Source organism: Ursus maritimus, unplaced genomic scaffold, assembly GCF_017311325.1.
Source record: "Ursus maritimus isolate PB19 unplaced genomic scaffold, ASM1731132v1 scaffold_6, whole genome shotgun sequence".
Lineage (NCBI taxonomy): Eukaryota > Metazoa > Chordata > Mammalia > Carnivora > Ursidae > Ursus > Ursus maritimus.
The window spans coordinates 28610906-28635509 of record NW_024426774.1 but is presented as its reverse complement, the minus strand read 5'-3'; the positions used below and the strand labels follow the sequence as shown (position 1 = coordinate 28635509).

The window sequence follows — 24604 nt, the reverse complement described above, 5'->3', positions numbered from 1 at the left end:
GTTACCCTCAGATTACCTGAGTCGTGAAAAGAAAACAATACTCTCTGTACACGTGCGGTGCTAGTCAAATTAATACTTTCGGATCTTCATTTATTAATCACCCCAGGCTGGAGGGGGTGAACATGCATATTTTAGCAATTTCCTGTTTTAACATTCTCAAAAGTATCTTTGCCACCCTTATATATCTCAAAGAATTTTTTTTATGTGAGTTATCAATAACTGCTCTTCACATTTGTGAAAGACAAAGACGACTTTTCACCGTTGCAAAATCATCTGGAATAATTTGGGGCAGCAGGAGTGTCTCTTGAGATGCAAAGCTAAGAAAAAAGAATGGCAGAAAAACAATCTTTCTTGTGCCAAAGGCACCCCAGATGCAAGGCACCTTCACTACATAAATCTGTGGCTGACGGAAGGGAATGAATTTAGGAAGCAGGCTTCCAGAGGTTCCTGTCCGGGTTTCCGGCTACCGGCTACCGGGTTTCCGGCTACCGGGCTCGGCATGAGCCCTGCGGATCCCACAGGGTCACAGCGTCTGCGCGGCAGCCTCCCCCGCCCGGGGCGCGCAGTGCGCGGCGCGGTCACCTGTGCACTGCGGGCAGCAGGAGTCCTGGGTGCGCGAGGGATTCTGACAGAGCAGCGGCGGGCACACCTCCGTCTCGCACAGCACCCGCCCGCTGTGGCAGGTGCACTGCGTACAGGAGTCGATGTTCCACGTTTCTCCTTCCACAAAGTACTCTCCTCCAGGGGCGTGGCAAATGGAGGGGGTGCTGAGCTCTGGCTTTTGCACCACAAAGTCATCTGGGAAATGACAGAAAATGAAAACACAAGAAATTATTCAATTGCAGTCTCACCAACTCCTGAAGTACCTGGTGCTGTCTGCTCGAAGGGACAGAGAAGAAGTGGCTGCAGAAGAGCTCCCTCTACTCTTATCAAGACAATAGTGAGGAAATAGTCCGTGCACAGAAACAGAAGGCAAGAAGAGCTGGTTTCAAGAAGGGAAGTTCGAGTGGTTCCAGTCTGTCAACAGTAATGACAGAATTCAATAAGGGAATTCAATTACCTCGAGAGGACTCTTCCTGTTGAGAAGAGAACAGGGCCTCTTAGGGCAGCTCTGAATGTGCGGAAGTGTCTAGAATAACAATCTCTCACTTACTGAATGCTTACTGTGGTCCACTTTCTATGCTAAGTGCTCTATGTTATTTATTCCTTACGCTGACCTTGTGAGGTAGGTCCTAGGATCCTGTTTTACATACGAGGAACAGAGGGCTCAGTATTAATGGCAGACAAGGAATTTGAACCCAAGACTGTGTTCCACTGGATCATGGCTATGCCTCCAGATTAAACACGACCTCCAACTGGTCGGTGCCCCATCCACTTCATTATCTCTAGGATCCTGACTGAGGACGTTGATACCTGGAAATGCATCCTGTTGAGTGGACCACACCCCAGCCGAGACCAGCCACCAGCAAACTGAGCAGGAATGCTCTTTCAGGATCAACAGTCTGGAAACCCTCACCTGAGACTAAACATTTGCTTGGCGATGTCATCATCAGGAGAGGTCAATGCCCAGAGACCCACGATAACTATGATTTCTCTCCCCAGAGGAGAGGCGATGTTGGTGTCTTGGTGAGATGATAATGACAGAGAAGGAACTGAATGTTTAGCCTGTCTGCAGAGGTGCTGTGAGTTGCCCCAGAGCTGTGCCAGGGAAACGAGCAATATGAGGACATTAACCACATTCGGGTAATCCAAACACAAGCATTTCAAGAAGGCGTTGACAGTGGTGACCCTGCCAAGGGGCAGTCTGGAGACACCGCGGCCAGCTCCTGCTTGAAGCCCCAGGACAGCTCCCCTGTCTGTGCAGGGGTGCTCACACCTGGAATCTCTGAGGAGCTCCCCTGCTGTGACTTTGCAAGTGGTGGTCAGCACGAGACGACCACTTTGATGACGGGCAGCAGGGTGGGCTGATTTCAGCTCAGAAGGCAACTGTGCCTACAGCTTCGTCTCAAGGGAACGCAGAGAGACTGGCACTTTGACCAAGTGGACACATCACAGGGAACAGACACTAGCCAGGGCTCGTGTGCATAAGCCACGAGCAAACTCTGCGATTCTGAGCAAAGGGGACAGGAAGGAAATCAGAAGGAAAGTGAGCTGGGACGAGATGGTTTACAGAGGAGACAAAAACTGTTCAAAAGAGCGGCAATGAACTAATTTTGGAAAGTCTCCCTTACTGCCTTTTCCTTTCAAGAAGGACTAAGAGCGGCTCCCCAATTCCTGCCCTTGTTCACGCTGACTCAGAAGGAAGTGGTCAGAAGAAAGCGGTGCGTGTTTGCGGGTGTCTTCTCTCGCTCACCTCTCCGCCGTGCCCTGTGCCTCAGGGCAAACCCACGGGTGGCAGGAGAGTCAGAGACGAGAGACAAACGGAGAGAGGGGGAAAACACCCGAGAAACAGTATCATCTGGTGAGTCTTCTATCAGGAGTTTAGAAGCTGCTCACCTATCCCAGAAAGGAAAACAGCTGATCCCTGAATGAAGGGGAGAAAATATTTAAAGTAGGAATCCCTGAATGCAACGGCTCTGGGGTCTCTCATGAGAAGAATGTACGTGGTAATCCACTAAAGGTTTTTGGAAAAAATCTATCTACATATCCATATATATATGTATGTGTGTGTGTTTATACGTGTATATCCAGATATTCACCACCCACAAGAATACGTCAGTAATGCTGTGTGTGTTTATATGAGAATTTCCCCTATCTCTGTAACAGAGAAAACTCATTTTGGTTCCACTGACTTCCAGTTCTTAAGTCCATCCTCTGTTCTTAGTAACGTCTCTGCATCTGAACCAGTCTGGCTGAGACTTCTTTGGTGAGTACAAGATTAGCAAAGACCCAGGTGCGGTCCACGCTCCATACACTCATGCCTAAAACTAAAGCATGGGGTCTTCATGGGAACAGATGATTTCTCCTTCCCCAAAGAATCAACGCAGAGCTGTTTCATTAAACTGCTCACTTATCTTCTGTGTCAATGGACACTAGTAGTTTTTCATATTTAATTAGCAAAACATGTGAAAAAGGAAACTTTCAGTGTGGGACACATAGGACTGAACTATGGGCAAAACAAAACAAACATGATAACCGGTCCCTACAGGGGTATGGGGCTGCCTGTCACTCTGATACCTTAGTTATCGAGGGGTGTAGACGCTCAGAGCTAACAGGGTCTTCAAGGGTCCCTCCCCACGGCCCGGCCACGGCAGGCAAGGCCACCTCCCCTCTCAGGCTGGGCCTGCCTTGCTGGAGAAAGACAGGTCTCAGGTTCCTGACGGCACCCACTGCATAGGTGGGTTCGTCTACAGAGAGACGTGGGACAGACTGACCAGAGGAGGAGTAATTCGGGCTCTGAAATCTGACAGCACATCCATTCCAACTTTAAAAGAGACCTGATGTGAGAATCAGGAGACTTCACTTCTCCCCGGCCTTCTGACATAGCATTTGACTTTGGGTAAGAGAGCTGGTATTTCTGCATCTGTTTTTCAAATGAAAAACTGCTTAAGCACACTTTTCCCTAACTCAAGTGCCCGCAGAGAGGAAGAAATCCTAAATGTAAGACTATGCTGAGCTCTTTGGATGAAAGGTACTAGATGAGGTTTATTATGGTAATAATTACTGTTATTGACAACCATAGTTCAGACCCCTTGAGTTATATAATCTGGTCTGTTCTTCTAGCAACTTCTCTTGATTACCATCATTAGGATTTTAAATGTTTGGGATGTGTGGTCACTCTAAACATCTCCATTTGGCAAGAGCACCACACACAGCCATTAATTTAAAAAGGGGCAACAGCCACAGACTTTGTTAAGTCTCTCCCTCTCAAATATTCCTTTATAAATAATACGCTTTTATGGAATAAAGTTAGCATCAATCCCTTCCAATTAACTAAAACACTCAAGCCTTAATACACTATCTGTAAAATGGAGAGCTGGAGTTTAAGTACATTAGGTCCGCAAACCTTTACAAAAATACAGTTCCAAGACCAGTACCACTGAGTACACCATCAAAAAACGAGGAGAGTCGTTTTAGGGTTTGAGCATTTTCTCTGGTCTTTGGCAAATCACTGATAGCACCTGGCTGATTTTGTGGCCGTTGCTGACAAAAGCCACGGAGAGTTGAAACGTGCTGCAGGGGTCGTCCCCTGCGTGTCCCCCAGAGACACAGATGTGAGGAGGCCCTACAAGGCAGAAGTCATTTGCTTAGGGAGCGCACAAGATGGCAGCCAGCTTTTACCTGAACATGACGGGCAGCACTGTCCCGGATGAATGGTGGGGTTGCCACAGGCAGGCACCGGGCAGGTGATCAGAGCACACATTTCCCGTCCATTGTGACAGTAGCATTCCCGGCACCCATCATGCCAGCTTTCCTCATTTTTATGATGATGGCCATCCATGGACAGACATGTGCCTGACAGGACAGGTGGCCCGGCTGAAGCAGGGACCTCTGGACAGACAGAAGGCAGCCTGGTAAAGCAGCAGCTACTGCACAGAAGAAACAGCCTGCAGTGTCCTCACAGGTAATGCTACCCAGCCACCAAAAATCACGGGTACGAAGGACAGTTCCTGACACGGGAAAGGCTCACGGAAAGAATTTAAGTTAATAAGCTCTCAATTTTGAAAAAAGAAAAATACGAAAAAAACCCGCAAATATGTTTCTCTCCTCCTGACAGGATTATAGTTGATTTTTACCCCTTTCCCTCTACATCCTCATATTTTATACAGTAAACAAGCACTGATTTCATAGCGAATGGTACGCATACGTTTCACATATGCAGAAGAATCACTCTAGAAGTCACCCAATGGGGAAATCCTGGGCCTTCTGAAACTAACTCACGGATTTTTGTTCAGTGGAACAGTTAAAGCAGTGACTAGATTTTTGTTTACTCTGACCCCTTAAACACACTGTTATGGGTGATAAGCGCCTAACTTTGAAAAAACACACAACCAACTTGAGGGACCCTTTTTCTCCTGAACCTGTGGATCATGCTGACCACTAAAGCATACCGGGTGTGGGGGGGGGAGGGGCAGGCTGGAGCTGGCGTACGGGCAGAAATGGCAGTTAGGGCACAGGCTCCGTGGCTTCAGGGATGTCTCGAACTGGGAAGTCCCAGACTGAATGTATGCCCAGGACTCGTGCGTACATACAGACGGAGGCTGGCATGTGCGGATTCAGCAGTTTAAATTCTCATAGAAAACTGTGTTACTAGAAAATAGATAAGCGGGCTGCGTAGCCACGCCCACCCTCACCGGCTCCGAAAAGGGCTCTCTGCGGCATCAATTGTATCAAGCCACTGCCGGACAGACTCTACAGAGGTCAAGGTCAAGGTGCTTTAGGCTAACGTTCCTAACATGGGTAAATCCGTAGAGCTAAGAAGTCATTCATTTGGTCAAATGTGCTTGTCCGTTATATGCTTGCTTTAAATTCTATTCTGAGCTCTTATTCCAATGAGATGGAAGGAAAAGGGATGGACCCATAGAGAGCGACATTTGTGTCTGAGTAGACAACGGTCACAGACATTGTTTCATTTACATGATGTCCTCCTGTTCTCTGATTCTGAGCCCTGGCTGCTCTGAGGGGGCAAGAAGGGTCATGGGTTCACACTTACCTCTGCACTTGCAGAGAAGACAGCCATGACTGTCCTGCTGGAAACCCAGGGGGCAGATTTTACTGCATGGGAGCTCCGGGCATTTCTTGCAGCGACAGAGGTCACAGCCGTGCTTATTCTTCCTGGGTAAATAAAATTTTGTCAGAGGTCAGAAAATCCAAAAGTCTCAAATGATGTCCAGGAGCTCAGACCAAGGGTCATCGAAGTGATGCTACTATATGCCGCAGAATAATGTGACTTACGTTCTCAAAAATTCGTGGAGTGATGTGTCATTAGCCCTCTGTGGCCATGACCACCACCCACTCATGGCCAAGGTTTAGAATTGCCCAAGGACTAATGTGCTTCTGGGACGTGACAGTCAGAACCCCAATGACATGACTGTCGTTTTAATTAGGAAAACTAGTACCGTCATATAAAAAAGATGAAGGCATAACTCCATGAAGAGAATGGTAAAAGATACATTGTTGGTCAATGCTGGAGGCCAGCACTGGGGCAAAAAGTCCTTCTTTTGCCAGGGTAAGCCTTCCTCACATGACCACGATCTTTGAGAAATTTCAGACACTAGTAGAAATATTTTTTAAAAAGATTTTAAAAAATTATTTGAGAGACAGAGAGAGAAAGAGAGAGAGAGAGAGAGAGAGAGAGAGAGAGAAAGTGCACGAGCGGGGGGAGGGGCAGAAGGACAAGCAAATCCCTGCTGATCGCGGAGCCCGATGCCAGGGCTCCATCCCAGGACCCGGAGATCATGACCTGAGCTGACATCAGATACTTAACCAATTGAGCCACCCAGGTGCCCCCCTAGTAGCAATGTTAACGAGCGCTTTATTGAACTTAGAGCAGACAGAAGGAGAACCTTAGGCTCCGCAGACCTAAGAATGCCAGACCGAGACTGATTAAGAATAAAAGCTTTGAGGAGCCCCGCTACCAAGGTCCACTCGTGATTCACCAGCTGGGGAAGAATATCCACTGAACAATGTTCCATACACGGGGTGTCAGGAAGCACACGGGATATGGAAAAAGGCTGCACTTCAATAAAGTAGACGGCCTACATTTTGTGATCAGAAAGATGTGTTAAATAAATACATGTTTATGAACTACATCACAGTAGTTTCAGTGAAGACATTTTTGGGGAAAAAAATTCTTAACAAACATTCCTTATTTTCTCTAAAAGGAGAAGGTCACAGTCTGTTACAGAGAGCTCACTCTGTGTCCCGTCCACCAGCCGCAGGGCCGAGTCTTCTCCTAGGCTCCACATCTCCTCTCCTTAGCCCTAGTGGGCTTCCTGGGCCTCAGACAAGGAGGAGTTACTCTATTTACCCTCAGGTCTCATCCCAAGTAGCCCTAAGTGGCAACAGTGGTCAACTAAAAAACAAACACACACACGAAGTCCTTGCTCTTTTTCATCTTGGTTAAATTAAGGGACTCTGAGAGGAGACAGCTCTATGGGAAACCCTCAGTGCACCACCGCCCAAGTGACAACTAAACCACAATCTGCTTAGTGAACCGAGAACTGAGTGCTGGGGTCTACATATTTATGTCAACATGAGGAGAAGAGCGAATTAAATGAATTATTCATACTCATGCCAGATAGCATGTCACTTTTAAGCTCTATCAAGGCTTCACCTGATGTGTTTGTTCTTCATTTAGGTATCCATCCACCTGTCCGCCCACCCCTCTGCAAGCCTTTGCTGCACACAGAGAGGAACAGTCCACTCAGCAGGTATGGCTAAGGGGCACGGAGGGCTGCCTTCGTCCCAACACTCCCATATGGTGTCTGGCCAACATTTCTCCTTCAGAGGCTGTCCTTGAAACACATGTTCTAGCTGATAAAGTACTCATTTGTCTACAGTGGTCTACTTGGTCCTCCCCGGATGTGCTTGCTGACAGGAACATGACATGGGCTCCACAGTCCTCTAAGGGATTTCTCTCCAAGGTGAGGGCTGCACTTGAACCTTGAATCTGAGCTGTCAGAATACTGCAGCAGGTGGTTATAGTTACTATTATGATCATAATGCTTTATCATACGTTAGGAGTGAAGCTAAGAAATAATTATACTTTTACTGGTATCATAGTCATATTTTAGGATTAAGAACAATGATGGTTTATTAATTTGGGGATGTTTTAAGGAAAGTGAACGTTCCCAATTTATCCCAAAATGACAATAAAGATTCCCCTATCCCTGCTAAACTAGAATTCCTAACAGAAACCATAAAAATGGTAACTTAAAGATGAACCTAAGTCCTTTATAATTACTAGCACCACACAAATATATTAAAAATGGGAAAGGCAGATGAGGTGCCTCGGTGGCTCCGTCGGGTAGGTGGCTGACTCTTGATTTTGGCTCAGGTCATAATCTCAGGGTTGTGAGATGGAACCCCGTGTCAGGCTCTGCACTCAGCAGGGAGTCGGCTTGAGGACTCCACTCGCCCTCTGTCCCTCCCCCTGCTTGCACGCACATGTGTGTGTCTGTCTCTGTCTCTAAAATAAATCTTTAAGGAAAAAAATGATAAAGCAAGATTATGAAAGGTAATTTTTTAGGGAACCAACTTAATACAAAGGCAGAAATAGATGTTAGTACAGACACTAAACAAATGTGAAGTGCCTTTTCCCCCTGGAATAATCTAGATTTTCATGGGGGTTTGGCTCAACAAAGAATTTTTGAAAATATAAGTCGTGGTTCTTATCTCTAAGGAAATTCATAAAAGGTACTGCTACATGAAGAAAAAGATACTACAAACGACAGACCAGCACCAAGGTGAGATAGGGATGCGTGGTAAGCATGTTCCACACGGCCAATGAGTGGCTGTCCACTGATCTTAAAGTACACATTACTAAATAAATTCTCACCAAATAGTCACTGGGACAGTTATGAAAAGTTGTGGCACGTACGATATGAGGATCTCCTGACAATCCATTCCCTCTGGCAGTGTCCAAAGGCCCTTGCTATGAGGAAGTCTCACAGAAGAGGCTCAAAGGACAGCGGCATAAACGAGGCACCGGCACACCTTCATCAAAGAGTTAAGAGTAAAACCCTCCTTTTGCTGCTCTCTGATTCACTTAACAAAGCAAGCACAGCTTTCTGGGTTCAGTGCATCTCTGATCCATTCACACACACACGAGACAGCTAACCAAAATACGTAAGGACATTTCATGAAGTTACAGATAACTAAGAAGACATCTTCGGAATTGAGAATACTTACAGGTACCCAAACGGACAGTACTTGTCACAGATGATGGGTCTGCACTTCTTGGGCCGTGGGCGACACTGACAGATCTCACAGTTGTGGGCATCGGTCAGGAAACCGAAGGGGCAGTCCAAAGTACAGCCTCGCTTGAGGCCCGAGCACAGCTCCTCCCCTGCGGAGACAGGCAGAGAGCGTGAGGGGCTGATGAACAGAGAGACACTTCCATACCTGCCCCTTGTCTTCCGGTCCTCTTCCACAGATGTAAATACCATACTGTACTATACTACACTACACTACACTATACCATACTATGCTATTACTATACTATACTATTACTATTGCTATACTACACTATACTATAACTATACTACACTATACTCTATTACTCTACCATTACTATACTACACTATACTCTACTATTACTATACAATACTACACTATACTATTACTATATTATATTATCACTATACTACACTACACTATACTATTACTATACTATACTATACTATGGCACTAGGAATGGTTAAGACTAATAGAGTCACCATTCCTTGGTTATCCCAACATAACTCCACATCTTGGTAGTAATCCGGAAAATAAAGCCCCCAAAACAGATCTCTGAAGTATACTGCAATCTGGTGCTAAAGAGCAGGCTAGTAACTACTCTTTGAGGTTTGGATGAAATAGAGTGCTATTTTTTCATGAAATTTGTTCTTATGAGTTCCTCAAACTACTGATTACCATTTACTGTTAAAATGTGAGAATCACTTACACCCCAAACTTCATTATATATTTTGCTCCTACTAAATGCTCACGATAACACACATTCTTAATGTTCACACAATGTTCACACAAGGTCTTCTCTTAGGGGCTTTAGACACGAGCCTATAATACTGCATATTATATGCAGCGTAAAGGATTTCTTACTCTTTCTTTAAAAACATACAAGTCTAACAACATGATATAAAGGGAAATCGTCAGTGTTTCATTTAGGTATTTCTTCCTGACCGACAGATATCCACGTCTTTGGATAAGTCTAATTGACTAAAAAGTGTGTGTGCCAAAAACGTCTATGTTAATGTTTATCCGCAATCTGAAATGTTCAAACTTTCTCTGTTAGCAGAATTTGGAATGATGTTTAGCTGTCCTCTGTTAGTCAGTTATAACATTATTTTAGAATTTTAAAAAAGGGGGTAGGGGAAGAAGCTATGGTGGCCGGCAAAGGAACTACTAGAGAGATCAGCTTCGTAAACGTCTTCCAGAAGATTTCAAATGTAGGTAATGTAGGGAATACACACATTCAGGTGAGAAAAGCGTGCTTGGTGGCGTGCTGAAGCAACCTGGGATGCCTGTCTGGATTGAACGCAGAGTCTGAAAGTCAATCAAATGTAAAGAGGTTGACACAGCAATGACAAGAGTGCAGCCATGTCTGAATACTGCTCTGCATGGGCTGGCAAGATGGGAAGCAGAGACTATTTTTGTCAGAATAACAAATGAATCTGTATTTTATCTGGATACCCTGAAAGCATAAATATTGTAAATAATGCATACGTTACTAAGAAATACAGAACGTGTGTGTCCCCTCCACACGCATACCTTACCATCTAAAATTAAACCTTGAACTACAATTAATAGGTGAGATGGGTTCAGGTTTTACATAAATATTTTAAGAGAGCATCTTTTTGTGAATCTTAGCTGGCAATACATGAACATTTAATTTGCTATCTTTTAGAGAGGAAAATGTGATTTATGGTATAATTTTCTACTTTGTCCTGATCATAAACCTTTCATTACACATATTTAATATAACCCTGTGGGTCTGTATCATACTGCGAAGCAACTGATTACTAATTTGCATCCTTAAAAGCGAAATTCTAAATGGCTCATTTAAAAATTTGTAATTATAGGACTTGAAAGGTCATCAGTTTTCCTCTCTTTCCATCATTAAGGGATGATGAAGGAGGAAGAAGACATTCACAGCCACCTTTCTTTTTCTGACACCGAAATTGAAGTTGTGAACCCATTTCTCTATTCCATGAATCTTTAAGTCGCAACACCAAGCAGACTATGTTGGGAAACAGAAGATAAAAACGCTCCAACAACATCCCAAAGTCAGCATCCCTGGAGATTCAATTCCTTCAAACTTTGGATCTGAGCACCTTCATGCCTTTATTTTTTCTGGCCCTATAAAAATGTTGTTTTTCCATAGACTTCATTCTAGAATGGTTTTCACCCTTAAAGAAAGTTGAAACAAACTGACAGAAGCTACATTTGTCTGTAACTACCTCTGCTCTGCCATGGAAGGGAACTTCCAACAGAAGGCTATGTTTAAGCAAATCCAGAACACTCCCAGACCGGAGATGGGCTACGCCACCGAGGGCGGGATGCTCTCCTGTTGCCCTGGCTTGGGGCTGCTCACTGGTTCTCTTCCCTCTCAGAGGGGCGCTCTGGGGTAAGGCCTTATTATTTATACAGCCTAGGTGCTATCACGGTGTTTAGCATGGAGTGAATGTTCAATAAACATTTGCTGAGTGAATGAATCGACTGATGTTCTTGCTATTTACTCCTCCACTCTCGCCAAGGCTGCCATATTAAGAGAAAAATCACAAGATGGAAAAACTTACTCTGCTGGTATTTAAGATCTTCGAAAATACTGGCACTTCCTAAACATCTCAAAATACCACTTTCCAGCACAGAAAGAAAGAATATTAAAGGCTATAAGGTGGTCCTAGATCCATGTATCAATTGTGGACTTCTCTTACTATAAATGTATCATTAAAACAAACCTTTACATAAAGAGCAGAACCAAGTAGAAATATCTTATTTATAGGTGGGTGGGGGTTTATAAGTTTGTCTGAAAAGCTTTAGTACATCACTGGAGGCAGCATGAAAGAACGGTGGCCTTATGTTCATAATTTTTCAGCATTATGACTTTATCGCGATCTAAAAATGCTTTCTAATCTATAGGGGAGAATTACCATTGAAGAGAAAGTGATAAATAATGGCAAAGTACAGAACTTGTGCATTACGGCTGGTAACAGCTATGTAGTAAACTGTTTACTCTGGAGAAAAGTGCTGTTTGCTCCCGATACACAACGGTACCTATCGGTCCTTCAGTCTACGTGAGTACCACGTAACTGCATTTGAAACCCAATGGGACTGTGTCCCTTCTCTGCTGCAGCCCTCCACACTCGTGGACACTGGCAATTCCCACTAATCTGTCAGTTAAGAACACCACGAAGGTCCTGGGGTGATTAAATAAATGCAACACTACGAATGCTTGTCCCAATCTTGACTCTGGGCTTTAGTTATTCCTTTAGTTCTGAGTTATAGTGAAACGAAAGCATGGAGCCTGCCTCCCTGTATTTGTGGCTGCAACCTTCTTTAGATGCTTGATGTGGATATATATTTCATGAAAAGTAAGAAGGTTTTTTTTCTTCTGGCTACCATTAATTTTCTATGCCTGCATCATCTTCTAAATAAAAGCATTATTACTTCCTAGAATTACGGAACATTAAAACTGGAAGAGAAGTTAAAAATAATCCAGTCAAATCCCCTTGATTTAAAGATGTCGAAAATAAGACACCAAAAGACGGATGGCATTTAATTCATACCGATGTCATTTGCTACATATAGTTCATATGGTGAAGTGTAGCGTGTCTATTTGGTTAAAAGGTAATGTTATTAATAGCTTACACCGACAAAGTATTAGGTTACTAGCAGCATACCTAAATGATTTTAGTTTTAACTTTTGTAGCTATCGTACTTAAACATCTTCTACCATATTTCTTTTCTTTATTCTAAATATGGGAAAGTGAGTCAGGGATAATTTAAATTCTCTGTATGCCTTTGATGCATTACTTTGCTGAGCAGTGTTTTAAGATTGTTATTTGTTACAGGTTAAAGTAGCAAAGCTACAGTATGTTCACACAAAAGAATATTTTGTCCTATACCTTCCGTGTATTTTTTGAAGGAGTTGTTAATACTGGGTTTTGATTTCAATCTGAAAGTGGTTGTGCATGATATGCTTGGTTATACTGCAACATCATTATAGACTCTTATTAGTCGAGGATAAAGTCCATTTTTATCTTTTTCGTATCCTTAGTGCGTGGCGTATGGTAGGCAGTCAACAAATGCTAGATGAAAGATGAATGAATGAACAACAAAGCAATGAACAGGGGAGAAATTTTATTGGGCACTGGTCTTATTTTAAGCAATCCTGATGCCAGTGGTCCATATAAACCAGGTCTAATCCCTAACAGAAAACGGAGGCGTGGATGGTTAGGGCCACTGCATGTGAAATGGGGTTTAGCCGGATGCAAAAAAAAAAAAAAAACCCCAAAAATAACGTAGGTGAGAAATTTAGACAAAATCAGTATTTATCAAGTAGCTGCACTGGGAAAGAGAATATACTTAAGCATCTTTCAGTGCAAGGAAGTTTCCTTTTTCTAAAACCAGGTGAAAAAGAATGAGAATATCTGACGGTTAAAATTAAAAGGTAAAAGGAAAGTTGTTCGTGTGAGCTTCCTCAGAGATGGAAGAACCAGAGGCAGCTCCGTACTGGCACAAACGAGGGGAAGCTGGGGGCTTTCCGTATCAGCCAGCTTGGGCTGACTCAGAAGTGGATGTGTTATAAAACAGCTATCATTTTCTGTAAACAGAGTAACAATGACCATATGTCGGCTGGTAAAGCTAGCTTTGCATTCATTAACTTCGTTAGTCCTCAGAATAACCCATTAGTTAGGTACTATTGTTTGCCCTTTACAGATGAGGACACAGAGGCCCAGAGAAGTAAAGCCACTTGCCGTGATCAGCTAGCTACAGGCCAATGTGGGCCAGGGCCTGGGAGGAGAGCAAGACACGTACAGTGACAAGGGTCTGACAACTAAGCACTGGGCAGTCTGGTTGACTCTGACTCACCTCCTTACAGGTGTGGCTTCCAGAGAGGTGTCAGGATTGTTAACGGGACGGAGTGAGAGCAGAATGTTCTATGACCAGACTCCTGTATGATACAGACAAACTGACAAATGCCACTTGGTGTTTAATTATGTTCTTAGCTATCCAGTGGCAGCAAGTGAGATGGCAAAAGACTAACCCAGGTCAAGATTCTCCGTGTGATAAAATGGGCACATGGTCAGAATGGCAAGACTACAGGAGGGGATCTTAAACAAGAAATGATGTCCGATGGCATCCCCAATTCTGATGGCTCCTTCCTTGCTCATTTGCTCAACCAACCATCTGCTGAGTGCCCCGCATAGCCCTAGGAGACGGGGCAGCTCCTTCCCTCCTCTGGTGTGAGCACGTGCGTGGGTTCTTCTACAGGACCAAAGCTACCTTTTAATAAGACTTGTAAGTTATAGAATTTGACTTAAAATGGTGATAGTTGGGGCGCCTGGGTGGCACAGCGGTTAAGCGTCTGCCTTTGGCTCAGGGCGTGATCCCGGCGTTGTGGGATCGAGCCCCACATCAGGCTCCTCCGCTATGAGCCTGCTTCTTCCTCTCCCACTCCCCCTGCTTGTGTTCCCTCTCTCGCTGGCTGTCTCTATCTCTGCCGAATAAATAAATAAAATCTTTAAAAAAAAAAAAAAAGAAATGGTGATAGTTCACTAGTGTATTGGTTACAGGAGATTTTTCTTAGGGGAGGTCTTTTTTTTTTTTTTTTTTTTTTTTTTTTTTTTTTTAATTCATTTGACAGAGAGACAGCCAGCAAGAGAGGGAACACAAGCAGGGGGAGTGAGAGAAGAAGAAGCAGGCTCCCAGCGGAAGAGCCTGATGTGGGGCTCGATCCCAGAACGCCAGGATCACGCCTTGAGCCGAAGGCAGACACTTAATGACTGAGCCACCCAGACGTCCCCCTTAGGGGACGTCTTGTATTGTATTCATGTTTGTGGCATGAATACCTACTACAGTACCTAGAACTCTGGCAGGTGCTCTATTATAGGGGGCAAAAGAAGAAAGGAGGGAGGAGGGAAGGAAGGAAGATCAGAGATCTCTGCAAATAAATAAAATTTTCACATAATGAACAACCAATAAAGATTTATATGTTAAAAAAAAAATCATTGACACAAATACAACAGTCTCCGGTCCCTCTCTCTTCCGCCATGCTAATGAACTGGAGGTGCTCGGCAGGGAGTATGTGCGCACGGTCCTATTACAAAGCCGGAGGGCAACACTACCGCAAAGACAGGCAGAGCAGAATTTTCCTAATAGCCTCACTCTGCAAAAAGCCAGTGATCCATTTTTTACTTGCTTCAATGACAACTGGAGGAAAATTGTTTCTTTGGACTTAACTACAAAGGGCTCCTTGTGAAGCGCCAGGGGTCTTATATAAGCATAACCATGTGGTGAAAAAGTTCCAACAGCAAAGGCCGGGTGAAGGCGGTAGGCGGGGAGATCAGGCACGATGAAATCTCTATTTTTAGACTTCATAACGTTCAGAAAAAAATTTAGGTATGCTCCCATGATCAGAAAGGTGTGCAGCTCAAGATGGTTGCGAAGTACTAAAATATAAACTCTTCACAATACAATACCAATTATCTCGGTGTCAAAAAAACCAAAGTTGGCCAGTTAAGTGAACACACGTGGGTGCCAAGGCAAGCTCCCTAATGAACTCAGCTTTCCAAACAGGACAGCCCCGATGCGCGGAGGCTTCTAGGACATTTAAAGATGGTAACCACCAGAGTCCCAACAACAGTTTTGTAAACTCCGTTTCAAATGCACCAACTCTAGCAGGCAGGCAGAGTGATGGGGACATGTAATTGAAAGAAACTGAATCACTCAACTCCTATTTTTGTGTCCGTTTTCTTCATCAGAAGTATTCTTATAAAAGAAAGTCTTGGACAATTAAGGTTAAGAGGACATAAAGCCCAAGATAACTGATAAATCAGAAAGTAAGCATCTATCTACATTAAGTAATTCCAAGCCTCTGAGCCCATGATATTTATACCAGAGGCTCATGGAGAATCTGCTTATTATAGAAGCATTGTCTATGTTTGAGAGATCAGAGAATGGAAAGAGATTTCAGGAAACTAAAGGAGGCCACCAAATGTTAATTCGAAAGGGACAAAGGATTCCAAAACTACAGAAACCAAGCTTGGCATTCACAACTGAAAATTCTGCGGAAAGAATGGTTAAACATATGATTTGTGACATTTAGAAAGGAAAGCAATGACCACCAGTAGTAGGTTCATGAAGAATAAGCCATGTCCAACTAGCTTCATTTTATGTTTAAAATAGAGTTTCCAGCAAGAGTGTGGCAAATACAATGTGTTTTCAGATAAGATACAGATGGAGTGTTTCAAGACTTCCTCGTGGAGACGGAGCTGACATGTTAGCTGAGTGACTTTACTGCGGGAGTGAGGATTACGGTTCCGTGTCATTCTGCAGGAAGGTCTTCAGTGCAACGGGGATCTGTCCTTGGTTCTGTACAATTTATTTTAGTTCAATAGTTTGGATGAGGCCATGCAAGTTATGCTTATCACATGATCAAGATTAAAAAATATTCCAAATAGTTGGAAAATGGTTTATAACTCTCAGGATAATTTGTGTAATCTGGCCCTGTATTTGTATCATTAAAAAAAAAAAAGCCAGATCTTTAAATACAGAACGAATGAAGAACCACCTACCAGCAGCTGATGTAAAAAGCACCTAGTGGTTCTAGCTACTTGTCAACTCAGGATTACCCAACAATGTGTAATTCAAAGCGTTAATGCGAACTTACGTCACACAACAGCACTGCATGGATCAGACGAAATCCTGATTTGTTTGTTTCTGGGCCACAGGTGTACATAAAGACAGTGACATTTTACAGGTATGTCAAAGATGGAAAGGACCAAGAAAGTTCTAAAGACTATGTCACGTGTGGAATGGCTGAGATGACTGAAGATGTTTATTTGAATCAGGGGGATTCAAAATCTTTTTAAACATGAAGGACAATTCATTTTTTTCCCCCCTGGAAGCAATGCAATGTCCTCTATCTAAAGTTTCAGAGGGCATGGTGTGACCGGAATCTACATGGAAGAGAGCTGGGATCAACATTCTAAGAATTATGGCTGCCACATGTGGAATGTGACAGCCTCTGTGCGGGTGACCGCCTTGTCACTGGATGACCCCAGCAACAGGGTTAGGGAGAGATCTGAGTGGGTGGTTGGGAAATGGGTACTCCAAAGCCCAGGGGGTAGCAAGGAATATCCGAATACAATGAAGGTGAAAACCAGAATAAAGGAGCACCTCTTTCCCCCCCAAAAGACTGTGTTTTGTGTGTTAAATACAAATTTTCTTTTCTTCTTTCAGGTTGCTAAGGGAATGTCATCAATAGGAATGAAAAAGATATTCAATCCCATAATATGCTTTGACAGTATCCTATTAGGCCCAGAAAAAAAGTGCAATCCTCTGTATACTTACTGTTTTTGCACTGACAGGTTCGACAACCATTGTGATCAAGTCTGAAACCATAAACACAGTCTTTCTCTGTCAGCGTACAGTTTGATAACTCCCCACACGCAGGTGGATCAATTGTGATGTAGGTTGGTTCTAATAATAAAAAGTAAAAAAAAAATCAATGAAACATATGATTAGCTCTTAGACGCTATTCAATCTTTGAAATCCCACACTACAGTAAGTTGCAAAAAAAAAAAATCAATAATTTTCATCAAACCCTAAACTTTTATACTTTCCTAATGTTTTTAACCCCTGAAACAGAAAGATTTTTATTTAGATTTTTGAAAATCCAAAAACTCTTTTTCCTTACATTTGAGCAATTTATGTATTTCTTGGTACCCTCACATAATACTTCCCCGATGGTCACCACTATAGAAAGCAGACAGGAGAGGTTAAATCAACAACGTGTAAATTGTTAACTATGCTTCTATTTCCTCTTGCTGTTCTCTGCATTTATTCTCTATAAAAATCAGGACATAGCTCCCAACTGTCAATTATCTCTCCATTTTGCAACTCTTCTGAAATCTGGATTTCCTGTCTTTTTATGTGACACTCCTTCAATTATTACAGATGGTATGATGGATAATAGGGACTAGGAGCTTATCCTCAGGGCCCAGAGCTTATGGGAGTGGCAGAGTCAGACACAAGCAGTCAGCAGGAAGAGCGAGCTGCCATTCTGGGAGGAAAGCCTAGAAGACACAAAGGCCAAAGGTGATGCTTTACCTTCCCTTCCACGCTAATAAGGAAGATTTGTCCCGGGTAATAAAAGTAGTTACACACTTCCGTATAGTGCATTATGAGTCTATATGTTTGCAATGCTTGTTATAAATGCCTTCAAGCTTCATCCCACTCCAGGGAGATAAGTGCTCTCATTTTCCCCATTTTATGGATGAGGAAATCTAGGATTGCTCACTTGTCCCAGATCACAGAGTTAGTAAGTGATGGACCCAAGACTCAACCCAGGCATTCTGGCTCCAGAGTCACAGTCTCGGTTTCCATGCAGCACAAAGCCCACTGTCATGTCCTTGTTTTGCAGTGCAGATAAGTGACAACTTATATAACGTAAGATTGTGGGCAGGGTGTCGTCAAAAGGAACAGGGCCAGGGACATATTTATGTAGCTTCTTTTTAACCAAAAGATACTATGAACTTCTTCAGAGTAAGCTGGTTCTCACAGTATCTTTGTGAAGAGCTAAGTACGGAATGTCTCTACCTATGTTTCCACAAATGGAAAATATGAGGTGCAGAGAGGGTGACTGGCTTATCTAAGTTTACATAGCAACCCAGTAGCAGGCTGGGAATAGAACAGAACAGAGGTTCCTGACCTCCCGTCCAACACTCTATCCATTAGTTCACACTGTCTTCTCCAGTTTCGTTTCCCGTTACCATGGAAGAGAGACTAAAATAAGTGTTTTAGCTGCCACTGCTAAGATGAAGAGTTCTACATTTTTATCCATCTGCTAAAAGAGGCCAATGATTCAGCTCTTCACAGGTAGCAGGCAACTGTGACTTACTCGAGAGATGCTCTCATGAGCACGCTCCCTGGAAAGATACGTGTGAAGAGGGTGGAGCACATTCTCTATTTTTATTGCAACACAGTGTGAAGAACACCGCCCTGAAATTTTTATGTGACTTTTCCACTGCTGTAAAATTTCTAATTTCCTTCAATCACGAAAGTATCCTTTCTGACAGGTATCTGTAAACATCAAAAAGTAGTTTAAGTTTAGGCTAGTTTTAAGATGCCGTGAATTAAGATACAGCTGTGCTGCTTTCTGACATTCTTTTAAAATTTACTGTAAACATCTTTCGTTATCGGACCTATATGGTCTTTCTTTTATTGCTACTGTATCAGTCACCCAGAATACTGATTCCATTTCAGCCTTCAGCCACAAGACAGCCAATGTTTTGTCAACATTATTCTAACCACAAACGTCAGACAGAACTGAGGACCTATATCACGTTTAAGTAACCACACTATAGACCATCCCACAGAGAAAGGAGTTAGGTCTACGTTCTAGAGTTATGAGAGCAAAAATCAGGGCTGGATTCTGAATTCTATGTCCATGCTTTAGGGAATGGCTTATGGGTAAAGAAGTGCTTTGAGCACATCTGTGTGGACCCAAACCTTGTATTCTTAACTGACATTTAAGTTCATGAACGACTTTTGCCTTCAGAAAATGTATTACAGAAAAATGCATTTGGGCAGATTACACCGATCCTGGAAATGCATAATAATCATAGGGTAGTGTACAATTTGACTTTTGGTGAATTTTAGGGATTTGTTAAGAGGAGAGTGCTGTAAATGCTATTTTTGATACTTATGTTTAACACATGAAATCAGAACTCTGATCTGTGGCTAGAAAGTCAAAGGAAAAAGAAATGGGGTGGCTCGAGGATCAGAACCTCAACACTGACTTGAACAGTCCCACACTTATCCAGACAGCTTCCTCTGCTCAATAGACAGTCACAGACGTCCATCAAGCACACATCTCTCCAGGAGAAGAATCCTGAACCTGTTTTCCCACAACATTCAGGATGATAGCTTTTGCTCAGTTTAACAAATGAAAAGAAAATGCATAGAAGGGCTGTTTATTAGATGCTGGTAAATATTTCAGATAAAACAAGTCTTCCTGGATGTCTTCCGAGTCTCAGATAATATGGTAGAAAGCAAGAAACAAAAAATTATTTTGTACCTTTAAAATTATAGTTCCCCTTCACTTATGATACATTAGATGGAAGAAATTGAATGTATACATTTCAAATTATGTCTCCCTCAATATTTAATATTAAAACACGGAAAAACTCAACAAAACCATTTACTCACGAAAATTGTCAACTTACTCTAGAACTATTCAATTTCCCCTCAACAGGTTGGCTGAATACAAAAACTCTCACTGTGATACAGTCAATATAGATAGAAATCTAAATGTTTTTAGGGAGTATTTTAACACCTGTCGTCTCGTTTTATGACATTTAACAAATAAGTATTGTTTTCCTTTACGAGTACAAAATGGAACAAATTTTAAAAGCCTTTTGAGGGTGGTGACACATGATTTGGGAGGGGGTACTTACTGCCGTTGTCCTAGGTCACTGGAGGAAATGTTGATCTGTAAGAGACACATTTGTAGACAACTAGCTGTCTAACATTTCATCTGAAGTCATGCATTACATTCTATTCCCTTCCATCATTCTCTCAACATTGTAGTGCCCAGTGTCCTACCCTGTGAGGCCCTCTCTATAATATATAGTTAGATTTCTATAAGAACAATATGACAACAGGAATATGCAACTACAAATTATCTAATGAAAGATCTGATATCATCATAAACAGATCTGAGAGTTTGCTCTCAGTCCAAAGCATTCACATGTATTCTCAGAGGTGGTCCTCTTACAAACAGCAGAGCGGTGTCTGGGGAAAGAAAGACCACTGCAATTCAATTTCTTATTCCCAATAATGAACTCCAAAGTGAGACCCATTTTATACCATCTTGAATTGGAGCATTTAAAACCAATGATACATTTAGGGTCCTTACAGAGTAACGACTAAAAGTTAATTAGATTGTTTGCAAAGTTCCTATCCAAGGAAGTTCTTGGGGGTGGGAACAGGTAATTTTAAAGACTCTAGAATCATGGTATCATAGTATGATTATTTCTAAGCCATACACATAAAGAAGCTCGAGGAAGTGTTGGTGACATGTGTGAAATGTGTGAGCTGCTTGTTAGAGTACCCTGAACTGTGTGTGTCGGGGACTGTTACTATCGCACACTTGGTCTGTGCAACGGTGTTCTGAACATGGAGAATATCCTGATGAGTCTTGACCTGAAGACCAGAAGGTTCTCATGTAAACCCTGCATTTCTATGCTTTTATATTACAAGGGATACCGAGATGATGGGCCAGTACATGTGTTTCTAGAAGGAGGATGGTGATGCTGTGCCCTTGGCAGGTTTGGGGATTATCAGCTGAGGTCCTGCTAAGACTTTTGGAGACAATGATGCATCATGGTATACGATGCCTGTTGCTTGGAGCCAAGAAAACTGGTCCCCCTTCAAATTGGCCGGGCAGAGATATGTTCGTGGGTCCCTTTCAAAGGAGAGAAATGGTCTCAGGTCTCCTCATTTAGGAGAACGAGCAAATATTTGCACAAAGGTGGGTATTTGGCGAGGGGAAGTTCAGTGAGGTACTGCTTACAGGATCAGCCTGAAATTCCATCTCATCTTGTATTGAATCAGCTGAGGAATTAAAGAAATACCTTAAAGTCCTCCAAAGGAAGAAGGCTTGNCAGGAATTCATTGTCTTTGGCTACAACTATTTCTAAAGGGAACCCTGGAACAGCTTCTTTGTGGAGAAGAATTCTAGAAATATTTTCTGAGCCTAGAAGCAATAAAGAACAAAAATGGGTGTTTGTTACATCTACATCCAGTTTGCTCGCTGTTTCCTACCCCACGTCTGAGTGGGGACTGCTGCTCTCCTCAGCCTGCTGTCTTCCTGCATGATTTTTAAAGATTCTCTGAGCACCTGACGCTGTCCAGAAGAGCTATTTTTACAAGAACCCTTGGGACTGGGTCAGGAGTGCAGATGTTCAGCCACCGATTCTTATCCTAAAGCCTTAGAGAACAAAATGCTGGAAGGAGACCTGTTATAATATGCAATAACATAAACACATAATTTTTTATTTTACATTTATTTAAAATTTAGGGATAACTATTTTTCATATCTTAGAAAGCCCAACAAAAGCCTTTCCCAGTAAAAATATTTCCAGGAAAACATTCAAATTTTTCAAGACTTAGAGAGCCTCAGAAACTAAGTTTCTGAAGAAAACCACCAATATTTTACATTGAAGTATTTCATAGGAGCAACTGTATCTCCTCAATGGAGGTTTTCAGGCCGTGTGGTCACAGTTAATTTGATGAGGAGTACCAACTTAAAATAAAACCATTATTTTAACTCCAAGGCCATATCACTAGACCATAAAATAACATATATTTGATTATTCAGGAGCTATAAATGTGTTAAGCAAATCTAAACTCACTACTTTCTTGCTTTTCGTTATTTTATAGAAAATTCTCCAAAAAGAATGGGAAGAAGTTGAAACTCAAATTTAACCTTCTTAAGATGTTGATTTACAGTTTGATTATCAGTCCTATCGCCATATCAGATAGCTTAACACATCTGGGACAACAGAATGAAAAAGAACATATTTTGATCTTCAGTTATTTTAAAGTGTGTAATAATGTGAATTTGACCCTGAAATAATTTATATAATCACCAGTTTTTACATTTCGAGCGGCTATAGCTTAAGTGAAAATGTTAATAGATGCTTTTAACTTGGTCTCTAATCTGTATCACTCCACCGAACTTCTGGTTTTGAAATAATGCACACCAAGTTTTTCTCATTACCTTGATTACTACGAGCTGTTTATCTCCCGCAAACAATACTAATTATCTCCATTGAGAAAGGTGTGAAGCACTCTCTCTGATTAGCAACCCTGGGAAGGCTGACAGCCAATTAGTAGCTCCTGAGTATGGGTGGGTGATTCTGGAAAAGTACTTGTGGAAGACATCCAGAGCCGTCCCTCCCGGGTCTGTCTGAAGCACCACCTCCAGCAGGGGGGTAATTAGCTCAAGTTCCAGATTTCGATCATCTCTAGGAGTGCAGCCTCACCCTGCTGCGGCCGGGGGTGCGTGGCAGGGCTGGAGGGCCCGGCCGTGGGCAGCAGATGTCTACCAGCACCCGGAGTGCACACGTGTGCCTGCATGCACACACACGCTAAGAGAAGTCTTTCCGGAAAAAGCCTCATTATAAGCAAATTTCTAGAAAAAGTAGTGTTTTGTTTTTTTTTTAAGGCAGATACATTCTTACTTTTTTTTATAAGTTAAAAAAATTTCAAGTAGAAGTAACAAGATACATGAAGTTTACTCCTATCTGTCTCTGATTTACCCCTCCTTTTGGACTTCAGTTTGCCTAATGTTACACGGCTCTTGTCTGTAAATTCACAAGCCTGCTTAGAGACAGAGATGAACAATGATGTTCTCTTTTCAGTCCTAATTCAGGCATTCTCTTAAGATTTTCTTTAAAAATTATTTATTTATTTATTTATTTATTTATTTATTTGGGGGCTGGACTTGATTAAGCCCGTGAATAGCTAATGAGTGGGAAAATTCCAAAGCTTCACTCACTTTCTAAGGCTAAATCTATCTGGTCGCCTACAGCCTACCAGGTACTGTGTGCCTGGCCGGGGCCATAAAACTGGAGATAAAGTTGGAAAAGACAGAACCAAAGGAGATAGCTTATCTGCTTTACTGTATCTTCATATGTCATTCTGTTACCACAGTGGCTTTTCCAATGTGACCATAACTAGTCAGAAAACCATTCCAATAAATCACCAAATTGTCAACATAATTACAGCCTGGGAAGAGAAGTGCTATAAAGATGAAATTTTCCCAAATGAAGCTAGAGGGGAAACTATTCATGTAGATGATGAGAAGAGAGAGACTAAGGATACAAAAGTCCCCTGATCTGGAAGGTGGGGATTTCCATGGGGTATGGATGTGTATTTACGAAAGTCTCATGAAGTCATGGAAAAAAAGCTACAGCTGGAGTTTTCAAATTCTTTCAGCCACTACACACTTAGTGATCCTTTTTTCCTTTGTATATATTTCTCATAACAACACCTACATCCTTGTAATTTTTAAAGTACTTATCACAGAGCAGTTTCTTTATTTTAAGATGAATGGTGTGAAAATGTCCCCAAGATCTGTATTATTTTATGGTCAGATAGAGAAGTGACCATATGTTTACTTTAGACCTATTTATTAACTTTGTATGCTTTTTCCAAGGAACTTGGCTGTTAGAGATATTTTTCTTCCTTTATCAATCTCATATTTAATAGGAAAAGACAGTAGTAGGATTCTGAGGTTATTAAAAGACCACAAAAGACAAATTAAAATTTTTTTATATAGAGGATATCTTTTTCCAAGAATTCAGCTTGAGAGAGCTTACAAAATGATTGGATTCCAAGAATAATTTGGATCTTTTATACTTGTCTTATATTTTATTAGCATATTATTTTTATTGTTCATTTTCCTGGAGGATGGATCTTGGTAATCTTTAACCAGAAATAATGGGTCACATTTACAAATACATTTTAATAGCTATCTTGAACTGGGGTGTGTCAGGTGGTCAGAATTTTGGTACCTCAACCCAATCCTCTGGAAAATGGCCGAGGACCAGAGAGGAAAGGTCCCTGCATTAGGAACAATGGCTTATTCGCGGTTTATAACCTCAGCACCAAGCCTAGTACTTGGCCCACAGTCATGCTAAACGAATGA

General features: G+C 42.2%; 1 protein-coding gene across 5 annotated transcripts in view; it reads right to left on the bottom strand.

Moving 5' to 3' along the window:
* CRIM1 (cysteine rich transmembrane BMP regulator 1) overlaps positions 1 to 24604 on the bottom strand; it is a 187105-nt gene that overhangs the window by 33625 nt on the left and 128876 nt on the right. For 4 of the 5 annotated variants that reach the window (XM_040623086.1, XM_040623088.1, XM_040623087.1 and 1 more), the window contains exons 8-12: positions 17239 to 17367; positions 8854 to 9010; positions 5654 to 5775; positions 4282 to 4491; positions 583 to 798 (exon numbers count right to left, since the gene is read on the bottom strand). In XM_040623086.1, the coding sequence (XP_040479020.1) occupies positions 583 to 798; positions 4282 to 4491; positions 5654 to 5775; positions 8854 to 9010; positions 17239 to 17367 (834 nt within the window). The remainder of the gene's footprint in view (positions 1 to 582; positions 799 to 4281; positions 4492 to 5653; positions 5776 to 8853; positions 9011 to 17238; positions 17368 to 24604) is intronic. The other variant, XM_040623089.1, reaches the window with a different exon arrangement.